Genomic DNA, 11258 nt, shown 5'->3' on the forward strand with positions numbered 1-11258 from the left:
AGGCACAAAAGCCTGTGGTTTTTCACACAAAATTGCATCTTTGCAAGCCATGAATTTGGATTTGTTGTGATAATTCCAACAGTTAAGGGTGCCAATACTGTGTCAACTGCCAGTAAGATTGATGAATTTACACTAGGCAGGAGTTCAGCTCATTAATTTCATTTGTCTTGGTATGAAATGATACTCTGTACCTGAACTGAGGAAGAGTTAGATACAAAAGGTTTTTTTGGGGAAAAAAAAAAATGTGTACGCCCTAAAGAAATTATGTCCAAGTCCTCTTTTTCATGGAAATACTGCCCTCCAGTGGTTTGGGAAAAAAAGCACACATATTGCTTATTGGTCGCCCTAATGTTTCTCTTATACTAGCAATTAAATGTACCTCTTAGTATCACAGGCACATGAATTGTCTAGGTTCCAGCCTCAGGAAACCCACAGGTGGCCTAAGGTCAAGTAAAGACATTCGTAACAAAAAGGTATTGCTTTACCAGTACAGGCCCACTGACTCTCTTCTGTAAACAACCGACTAGAAATAAAAACTCTTTCTTGCTATTGTGGTTTAACCCCAGCCACCAGCCACCAACTAAGCACCACGCAGCTGCTCGCTCATTCCTCCCCCACCCAGTAGGATGGGGGAGAGAATCGGGGGGGGGGGGGGGGGGAAGTAAAACTCATGGTTTGAGATAAAGACAGTTTAATAGGACAGAAAGGAAGAAAATAATAATGATAATAATAATTATTATAATAAAATGACAATAGTGATTATAAAAGGATTGGGATATACAAAACAAGCAATGCACAATGCAATTGCTCACTGACCGATGCTCAGTTAGTTCCTGAGCAGCGTTCCTCACCCCCCAGGCCAACTGCCCCCAGTTTATATACTGGGCATGACATCACACGGTATGGAATACCCCTTTGGCCAGTTTGGGTCAGCTGCCCTGGCTGTGTCCCCTCCCAACTTCTTGTGCCCCTCCAGCCTTCTTGCTGGCTGGGGATGAGAAACTGAAAAATCCTTGACTTAGTCTAAAAACTACTTAGCAACAACTGAAAATATCAGTGTGTTATCAACATTATTCTCATACTAAATCCAAAACATAACACTGTACCAGCTACTAGGAAGAAACTTAATTCTATCCCAGCTGAAACCAGGACACTCACAAATGGCGGGATCGTAATAGTCTGCTCCACAGTGACAGTCAAAACCCCTGACTTCAAACAGAACCACATGTAAGAAAATGGTCAGGAGTTGGACAAACGGGTCTCACAGGACATTTGTTCCCAAATGCGATGTATTGTCACTGAAAAATCCCAGCCTGGCCTGACAGTCAGTCAGACACAGAGTTCTGTACACAGCAGTTGTCAGTGAACCATGAGGACCTTTCTGTCCTCACAGAGCATAAACCCGCAGATAAAATACAAGTTCTCTGGGTTTTGTCTTTCAGTTATGGCAGCCAAGTGCATTTGTTTTAGGATTCAGAAGTAAAGCATCAATGTGAAAGAAAGGAATGTTGTATGGCCAAAGTATGAGGTAGATGATTGCTAGGTATGTCACCTCTAGGCTTGCTTACCTTTCTCTTGCATGGCTTCAAATGGTCTTTCTGAATTTGCAAGACTGTTTCTCAGCTTGTCCTGTTCTACACCTGCATGTTAGAAAGGGGTTACCACGCACGCTGAGATGATTTGCGCCCTACTGAGGGACTTGGCCAGAGAATCACATCATGGTCCTGCTGTCATCTCCTTTCCTCTGCATCTGCCCCAGCTGCCTTCTGGTAAGCAACCTATCTCCCCCAGGACCATTGCTTGCAGCACAGGCCATACTATGCCTTCAAAGACCTTCCGTTTTCTCTCTCCTTTTGTCTTTCTTTTTCACTTAAAACAAAGAAAAATAGAGTGGTACCCTAAAATTTGTGCAGTAATAAAAAAACACCAACATACTATTCCTGTAATTGTTCTCTCTGTTTCTGTAGAAGGCTCTTGGTAGGGAAGAGCTTGGCTTTTCCAATTTATTTTTCCTGCTTTTCCTAGTGTATGGGGCTCCAGGTGCTGACTGAAGACCGTGAATATTTTTTCTGTTTCCTCACCAACAAATTTTCTGTTCTAGAAAGATGACAAAAAAGAACATTGAATTCACCAAGAGACAGTTTCAGAAAGAACTGCAATTTACGTCTTATCCAGCAGATGTTGCCGTAAGACCAAAAACCTACTCAAGGTCAGTTCAGGTGGGTTAGGGAGGACTGTATTTCAGAGTTTGAACAGTTCCGGGATTTTATCCAGCAGCTCCAGATCTGGTCCCTTGAGATTGGGAGACCCCCTTTTACAGCCATGGACATGCAACACTAGGTGACTGTGCTGAGACACAGACCTCTGAGTGAATCTGACTCCAAGCAAAAAACCAACACCACCTCCACCACAATCACAACTTCCCTCAGTGGGTTATTGTCTGTCAGAGTTTTTAATAAATTTTTTATAAATAGTGGAAAGCTTCACTTCATATACAGTATTTGCCTGGCTATTGAGGAATGTGGGGTTATTCATCGAGTCTTACATAAAATAGCATGCTTGTTGATGTTGCCAAGATGCGTGTCAAAGATAAAAGTTATTGACGTTTTAGAAAGAAAGTGTGCGTTCAATGCTGTGCTGACTGTACTCTTGGGAAAACCCTGAGGTTTTCTATCGCCCTGCGGTTATGGGATAGGTCAGTTTTCACAATTAAACTTGCAATGTTAAGGTCTTTATTCAGAAGCGTCTGTGTATGTGAAAGGTAGATTTCTGTGTTCCTTCTGCTGGCCCATGTGGCTTTATGCCAGACATGTTCCTAATTTCTGGTGGGACCTGGGTGGGAAAGGACTATCTGGAGGCTTTTCTGTATTACACTAGGGACCATTCTCTCCCTCGTTAGCCCCCAAATCTCAAATATTGAAAGGAGAGCCATTGGTCTCCACTTAATGACATTCCCAGTTGTGCAACAAACCTTTTGAGAAGGGAGCGTGGCTGCATAGATCAAGGAGAGAAAGTCATGACTGTTCAGCAGTTTTATGGGAAAACAAGTGATTTGAAAGGCTGAGGGAGGGTGTGCTGCTAAACATTAGTAAATAGCGCTTAATGAGGTACTCAGGTGTGCCTCAAGAGATGATCTCTGTGACCGTTGGCATTTGGGCCTATTATCTCCATCCCATGTTCTCTCACACACACTGAATGCAGCTTGTGTTGTCAAAGATTTGCACTCTGACTGTATGAAGACCATTTTACCTACTGTTAGTGAAGCCAAGATTGCCATGTGCAAGTTATTCAAAATGTCCTTCATCCACCTCCTGCTTTCACAGGCTCTGTGTCAGCCACACATTTTGGAAATGTTGTAGGCTTTCAGCATTATTATGGGGATGGTTTCTGGTTTGTATTTTCAAGATCAGGTGAGCAGTAAAGCCTGCGAGCTTCTTTAGTGCGGTTGCGCTCAGGGAATCGGTGTATCCGAAGGCGTTGTGATGGTCAGTGAGCAGAGCAGAAGCAAAGAAGCACAGCAGGGAATTTGTCACAGCTTTGCACTGCTATGTGAATGCTATCCCAGACAGTATTACATGCAGCAGCTTGAAACTATTGCCACTGAAATTGAAAGTTTTGCCACTGATTTCGAGAACAAATTAATTCTTTTTAAACAAAAGGGAAATACTAATTCTTCTCATTAACATTTGGGTGGTATGAGGTACAAATGTTTGCTTGTGTGTCCACTTTTGGGCGTAGTTCTTCTGAAGATACCATTATACCATTTTTGTGAGTAAAATGACAGGTTTTGCCCTTTGGACAATTTGACCCTTTCAAATATCTCTGCAAAATACAAGCTGTAAAATGAAAACTGTTTTTCCTTCCACATTCAGTGGGGTTTTGTAAGATCTTTATCTTGTTTTTACAACAACAAGTCATTTTAAAAGAGCAGCATCTGGTGCAAAGCAACTGCCAACTTAATATTTTTTTTTATATTTTTGGATACAGATGATAAACTATTTTAAAGGAAAAAATATACCAGGAATAGTTCATATATTTCTTTTACCTAAAATTCAATTTTCAGTATGTGAAAAATTTCTGTAGCAGCTTCAATGATAATGCGGGAAATGGTGCATAACATTGTTATTTTAAAAAAACAGCAATTTTCTTGCACTTTGCTGTTGTGAAATATTGAAAGTAGAAAAGGGATCCTCTTCATTCTTATATTTGCAAATGACCTGATGAAATTTAAAATCAAAGCACTTAGCATATGTAAGTGAACTTCACGTTTCCCATAGCAATAGCTTGAAAAAGGTAAACCGATAATACGGGTTTTGTCATGCAGCCCCAGTAGGGCTTTCTTAAGTTATGAAATCGAATCAAACATGCCTAAAATACACACTTATCTTTATGTTCAAAGACAGCTACTTTCCTTTAATTGTTTGTAGCTGTATGACTTTCCCTTTGGAGGTAGTGTGCCGTAGGAAACATCAGACAATTCTAATACCTTTAGGGAAAAGCTCCAAACCCACATTAGGCAGGCTCTGTACTGTCCTGCCAAGGCAGCTTGGGGAAAGGAACGGTCTGGTTTGCATTCACCCCTGTTTTCTCCCAGGCTCTGCATGTCAGTGCAATCTGCGGGATTCAGATTTTTTAAAATCAGACGGTGCCTCGTCCTGCAGAATATTGAACAGGAACCTGTGTGGTATAAACCATGATTTCAGGGTGTTGGTATGTGTTTGTAGCCCATGTTGGAGTGTTTCCGTAGACCAAGCTAGACTGCACTTTGTCTTGTAGAATCAGCCCTAAATGCCTAAATACACCTTCAGGAGCCCAGTTTAAGAACCGAAGTTTGTCAGTGTTGGATCAGTCTTGTATCTGTTCCTCAGCTCTTGCTTATGTTCCCTGCCACTGTTGGAACTAAACTAAAGCTCTGAATTCAAGCATTTCCAGCTTGGAAATATTTGCCCATAGACTGGGATGTACTTCCATCAGTAACATGCTGTCCTCTTGATGCACAGGGGAGCAGAGTAACTTCAGGTATTTAAGTATATTACCTTAGAAATAGAAAGGAAGAAATTGCACAGAGAACACATTTTCCTTATTTAAGTTCAAAAATAAATATAGCTGTAACCTAAACGGGTATTTATCAGCATTGATGCCCTTTGGCCTTACCCCAGTGGACTTTTCTCACTGACTTCAGTGGGAAAAAGATGGACTCTGCATAGGAAATCTGTGAATATTTTTTTCTTCTTCATCCATCCATCTATTTTGGGATGTGCTAAATGCTTGTTCTCTGTTGTAACATTAACACCAGTATGTGGAAACTTGGGTTGCTAAAATAAATCAGTGAAATGCAATATACATGACTTCACATGGAACTGCATGTACATTGTTGAGCACAGGCAGGCGCCCCGTGTCCACCCTGCCGTGCCAGCTTTACAGCCAGGTACACACTATTGTGTTCCGCAGAGGTGGGGTGCTGTAGTGAGGCAGGCATGGACTTTGTGCTGCCGACGTGTATGGAGTGTCTGTAGTTCCTCAGCTGGCCAAATATTTCTTGGTTGCCATTACACCACAGTAAAACTGATACTTTCACCAGTCTCAGAGTATGGGGATGGCAAGGTCTATAGTATTTCACAAAAGCATCTTTTGATCTTTTGCATTGTGGGCCTGACGGAATGTTCACTGCAGGCAATGAAAATTTTATTGTTGATGTGCGAGGTATTGATTTGTGAGGCTCTAACTGTGTCTCTTTAGTTTTGTTAAGTTAGTGATATTGACTTCAAACTAACCTGTGGCATTTTTCTGACCTCAGTAGAGACCCTCCCTATTCATGCTAGTATGAATTAGCACATTTGCAAGTGTGTTTAATTTTTATTTTTAATGGAAAAATGAAAAGGGTGAGCTCAACCTTTATGGGCTGGACTGTTACAAAGTTGGACTTCGATGAAGACATTGAGGGGCCAGTCCTGCCTCAGAGTCCCCTCCAATCCATGGGAGACTGGCCAGCTCCGCAGAGTGGTCCTGTACCTCAACGACGATTTATCAACCACAGTCACACGCGCACAGATGAGGAAGGAATCCCTGGGGCTGCTACCTTCCCTGCCCCTCTGGCTTTGGATAAGACAGCAAGTTCGGAGCACGCCTATGCCCCAGGAGGAAAGAGGAGCCAAGTGCGTTGCTCTGCTGGACACAAGGCTGCTCACTCCTCTCCATGCAGCATTGATATTCAAGGCCCTTACAACTAAGGACTGGGAGACATTCCCATGGAATTAGCTGTTCCCCCTTTCTTTTTCCTGTTTAAGAGGTAAGAGCTGCACAAATTCCCTCTTTAGTAGTCACCTAAGAGAGAAAACAACAAATAATCTGTCATCAAAGTATTTAGAGCTGATGACGATATCTGGGTTGGTTTTGGGGGTGGGGGTTGTTTCTTTTTTTTTTTTTTACTGTGATGTTTAAACAAAATCCATAAATCACAGTCATATGACAAGAAATGGGTTGTTTCATATTGGCTGTAGCTGCTGGTTATTCTTGTCCAAATGTACAGAAATGCCCTCATGGTTACTTACCAATGACAACCTGCTCAGGGCTTAACATTTTTCAGTTTCGTGGCAAGCTTGCAAGGTTACACATATACACTGAATGAAACATAGCCCACTGGTTATTTTTAGAGAGGCTCTAAACAAGAAGTAAATCCCTGGAGTAGTGCTGCCAGAGATGGTGTAAAGTTCAAATCCAAATTAAAACTGCCTATCTTTGGCCTAAATTCCAACCTAAATTTGAGGAAAACTGTGATCTATACCTGAACTTTATGACAAAAAATCCTTTGCAATTATTTTCTAGCACCTAAGAATATATGAACGTGGTACAAACACTTGAAAATTAGACCTTGAGTGAAAAATCCGAACATTTGTCCAAGAATGTAGTACCTGGTCTTGTGAGATACTGTTGTATAACTTTAAGTTATGATAGCTGCACTGGAATTTGGAGAGTCTAATTTATTGTGAATCCTAGTTCTAACACATCTTTGTAAGATCAAGTCCTATAATGTAATTGTAAACTTTGGGGGAAGGAAGAGAAACATGCTTATTTACCTTACAGATCTTTTTAATAATGACCTCTGATGTACAAGACTTGGTTTAGAAATCAGCAAGATACAATATGAAGCAAGTAGAACCCTTTTCAGCAATATATTTATGCAAAGTAGTTGAAAGTAGTGCAACTGAAGCATGTTCTTGATTTCTTTGCTGAATCAGAGCCTGCATCTTCTTCCTGCCAAGGCAGCAATCTCAATACCACTCCTAAATGCACTAGTAATTCTAGAAGCCCTAATGAAAGTCAAGATAACACCACAGATTTTATAAATAAGGGTCTTTATTTAGAATACTGTTGAAAACATTCTTGGCAACCACATTGTATAAATATATAAAGTTAAAAGTTTGACACAACAAACCAAGCAATATTAAATATTTTTTAATTTTTTCCCCCTTTTTGTTTTGTGTTTAATTTTTTGCTTATGTTTCTTTTTTTTCTTTCTTTTCGTCTTTTTTTCCTTTTTTTGCAAAGCAACTCTTATTTACAGTTATACAAAAAGTTTTATAAAAAATGGTCCACAACCTTATTTTGGCCAGAACAGGAGTAATAGGAAGGATCTGTCATGCCACACCACTGTTGTAGATTTCTATTCTCCTCTGCATTCAGGAGCCAGGTTCCTATTCCCCAAAGCTGAGATTAAACATTGGCCATTTCATGGTATACAATTTTATCCCTAGACATATTAAATAACTTTAGCGTAACAACCAATAAATAACTAGGTGTATTTTGAAGTAATACAGGTTTGAAAAGTTATATATTTGAAGGAATTTTCAGTGATATTTTAAAACTGGAACAAGTCTTGAGAAGTCTTTTTAGTCTTAGAAGGCAGGTCTTGGAGCGTGGCTGAACAGAGCAATTTGTTTTCAGTGCAGTCCAGCTGGACCTGCCTTTATAGCACTTGGTAGATAGGGTTGCTGCTGCTGCTGCTGTTATCCTGGGGAAGTGGGGTGCAGTTGGTGGGGGAAGGAATTTGGGCTCCGCTGTCATTCAGACTCGCTCCTTCTGGGGGGGAACAGGGACTCCCTTCAGCAACAGTTTCCACTGGAGGCAGTATAGAACATGTGGAGTTATCTGTGGAAATCCTCTCTACAATGCTTGAGAGGCAATCAAGGCTGGAAACAACAGAACTCTTCCCATGCTTTGGATCTAAAAAACAGACAAAAAGGTGCTCAGTTTATCCAATGGGTACTTAACGTCAGTAGGATGTAGTTCTTTCATAAAACACCAGTGAGTGCCTGACAGTATGCATCTGTGAGCATGTAAAGATTCAGAGGAACTGAATATTGGTGAAGGATGCCAATTATCAGGAAACAGATTGTAATTTTCAAAATGAAAGAGACATGCAACCAAAGTATGCTACTTTTGGGGCAGGGTGGATCCAGGGCTTCACTTCAGTCCATAGAAAGGGAAGGGAAGGTTTGAAATCAATTGACAATTTCTCCATTTTGGATCAATGATAGATAGAAGTCTTCATGCAAAACATGGTTAAACACTGAAAATTAGTTGAAGAGAGGGATATATTTTTTATCCAGATGTTATATTTGCAAAATAGGAAATGCAGCTCTAATAGATCCCCCTATTTGCAAATACATCTAGAGGAAATCCAATGCTTCTACTAGCATCAACAGCTCGCTGGCTGAAAAGGCAGGTTCCTCTTTCAGCCCAGCTGGGGTCAGCGGAACAACTGGGGACAGAGACAGCACGGGGAAGTTTGCTGCACTGACTGCCTCAGTCTCCATGTTTCACATGGCTGTTACGGCACATACTCACCATTTGGTGATTCTGTGTAGTAGCTGCTGTCATAGCTGTTTCTCCTGCGAGAGCTGCAAGGAGGCCCGCTGTACTCCATCTGGAAAGGAGAGCAATCTGAGTGAGGTCACTGGTTGGGGACAGCATTTACTGAAATCCCAGTAACCATCCAATTTCTTATTTCAGTCCCTAGAGTGTGCCATCATTCCAGTCCTGGCTGAAATGCCAGCAAATTGTAGTTTCTTTGAATGAGGCAGAACTTAACTTGGCTAGAAGGGGATTCACCTCAGAATATTTTATGTGGCACAGCTGTTCCAAGGGAAAATTACCATTGTTGTTGTATCGAATGCTGTAGCTTACAAATGAGATGAGGTTTTCCAGCATTCTGATCAGATACTGTCCTACACATATCTTCAATTTACAACAAGGAGACCAAAAGGGTAATGAGTCTTTTTTTGGTTTAATTTTTGAAGGTTTTTCCAAACTGAGTTCCTCTTAAAAAGCCTCCAGTCTACCTTTGTCCCTTGTTATTTCCTTTAGTTTCTCTTCCCATTTCCATTTTGTAGAGAAAAATCCCCAAAACATTGACCAATATATTTGTTTCCAATACTTTAATCCACAATGAAATTATTCTTTCTGACAGAAGGAAAAGGCTGTATTTTGAGGAGGGATAATTTGTGTAAATCTGCTCTCCAATCTGCCAACTATCTCATAATTGCAGATGTTCAACTCAGTAATGATTATCCCCACCAACAGCACAGAAAAAAATCTCAGGTCTTAAAGTGCTGCCGATATCCAATCCCAGACAGCTGTCCTGCGCTCTAGTCACCACATCTCACCACCCCAGAGCCAGACCAGAGTCCAAGCCTATAGCCCCAGTGAAAAGATGCAGTGGTGAGACGCCCTCTCTGGCACCCACCCTTCTTCTCCACTCCCCATAACATAAAAACAAGACTGAAAGCTTGGGGTCTCCTTCCTATTGCTGGTAATTGCCTATGGAGGGGATGAAGTGTGAGGAGAAATAGAGAACCTTTTTCTTAAGGCTCAAGAAAAACAACTCCTCTTGCTTAGACCCTTCTCCTGTTATCATGAGGAACCGCAGAAAACAAGACCCAGACTCTTACCAGTTCCCCTGTAACTACCATGACCAAGGGGGACCTTCCTCTCTGCTGTCCCTAGAGGATTCGAAGGAAATGATACAGCAGAAGATGGAAACAGAGATGCCCCAGGAACTACGGGAGCACAGGCAGGGCTCAGACCTCACCATGCCCCCAGGCACCCATCACAGGCAGCTTCCCAAAGTGCTCCCCCAGCAGCTCTCCCCTGGCTCCCCCAGGACACAGGGGGACCTGCCTGACTTCACATCCCAGGGAAAAAAGTGCGGAAAAGATTTTTCTTCTTTCCCAGAGATCCTGGCATGTGGGGACCCCACCTCCCTTTGCTGCTGGAGCTCAAGGCACGAGAAGGGGCTTTGTCTTCTGCCTGGGGAGGTACGGAAGGCAGCTGCTATAGGAAAAGCAGGAGGTGACTCGCCCTGCGCAGGTTTGGACCAACAGCGTCTGGGGCACCTCGGTGGCAGGGTGTCCTCCCTGGGGCACTCACCATGCCATCGGAGCAGTTGGAGCGAGGGCTAGAGGCATCTGATTCCCCGCTGTAGTGCTCCAGCACCGGGTAGTAAGCGTCCTCCTGCTCCCGCAGCAGCGCCTGCAGGCTCTCGATGTAGCGGATGGCGTTGCGCAGGATCTCCACCTTGGGCAGGCGCTGGTTGGGGTTGGTGGAGGTGCAGCGCTTGAGGGTCTCAAAGGCTTCGTTGACCTTGCTGAGCCGCCGCCGCTCCCTCATGGTGGCAGCCTTACGGCGGTCGGCGTTGGTGGTCTTCCTCTTGCAAGCCTTGCAGGCCCACAGCAGGCAGCGGCCAGCCTGGTGGTGCCCGCTCGGCGCTCGGACGTGCTCCTCCTCGTGCGGGTGCCCGTGGTGGTGCCCGTGGTGGTGCGGGTGCTCCTCGGGCTTCAGCAGGCCCCCCACGTGCACCAGACGGGGGTCCAGGTCCTCGAAGAAGTGCATGTCCGACGTGTTGAAGCACGGGTCGTCGTAGAAGTCATCGGCGGCCGCGAAGGAGCAGAGGGAGCCCTCCGTCATCTCCATGGGGCCCAGTAAGTCCATGGGGGCGGCGGAGGAGACGGTGGCTGGGCCAGAGAGGGTGAGGGAGGGGATCAGAAGAGAGGGGGCTTCGATCGGGCTCTTCAGCGGCAGCCACCGTCCGGGCGGGTGCGCGGAGCGGAGGCCCTCACACCCTCTCCCAGGCGAGGCCACCGGCGCTGGCTGCTGCTGCCGCCGACCCCCTCCCCAGCCGCGCCGGTCCGGGAGCGCCACTCGAGGCCGTATTTATGCCGGAGCCCCCCCGGCGCGGCGGGTCGGGTCGGGACGGGACG

General features: G+C 44.0%; 1 protein-coding gene across 1 annotated transcript; it reads right to left on the reverse strand.

Moving 5' to 3' along the window:
* Nucleotides 1-7393: 7393 nt before the first annotated feature.
* Nucleotides 7394-11162, reverse strand: MYOD1 (myogenic differentiation 1). The gene is made up of 3 exons (XM_049820222.1): nt 10429-11162; nt 8848-8926; nt 7394-8223 (listed from the first exon to the last, which is right to left on the reverse strand). The coding sequence occupies exons 1-3, from the start codon at nt 10987-10989 to the stop codon at nt 7967-7969; spliced, it is 897 nt and encodes a 298-aa protein (XP_049676179.1). The 5' UTR covers nt 10990-11162; the 3' UTR covers nt 7394-7966.
* Nucleotides 11163-11258: the final 96 nt, after the last annotated feature.

The sequence above is a fragment of the Accipiter gentilis genome, chromosome 17 (assembly GCF_929443795.1).
Source record: "Accipiter gentilis chromosome 17, bAccGen1.1, whole genome shotgun sequence".
NCBI classification, from domain to species: domain Eukaryota; kingdom Metazoa; phylum Chordata; class Aves; order Accipitriformes; family Accipitridae; genus Astur; species Astur gentilis.

Coding starts and splice junctions, on each gene's coding strand:
- MYOD1 (XM_049820222.1), bottom strand. CDS start 10,989: ATGGACTTACTGGGCCCCATGGAGATGACGGAGGGCTCCCTCTGCTCC. Junction 8,927..10,428: donor CCAACTGCTCCGATGGCATG/GTGAGTGCCCCA, acceptor TCTCCTTTCCAG/ATGGAGTACAGCGGGCCTCC. Junction 8,224..8,847: donor CTACACAGAATCACCAAATG/GTGAGTATGTGC, acceptor TCTGTTTTTTAG/ATCCAAAGCATGGGAAGAGT.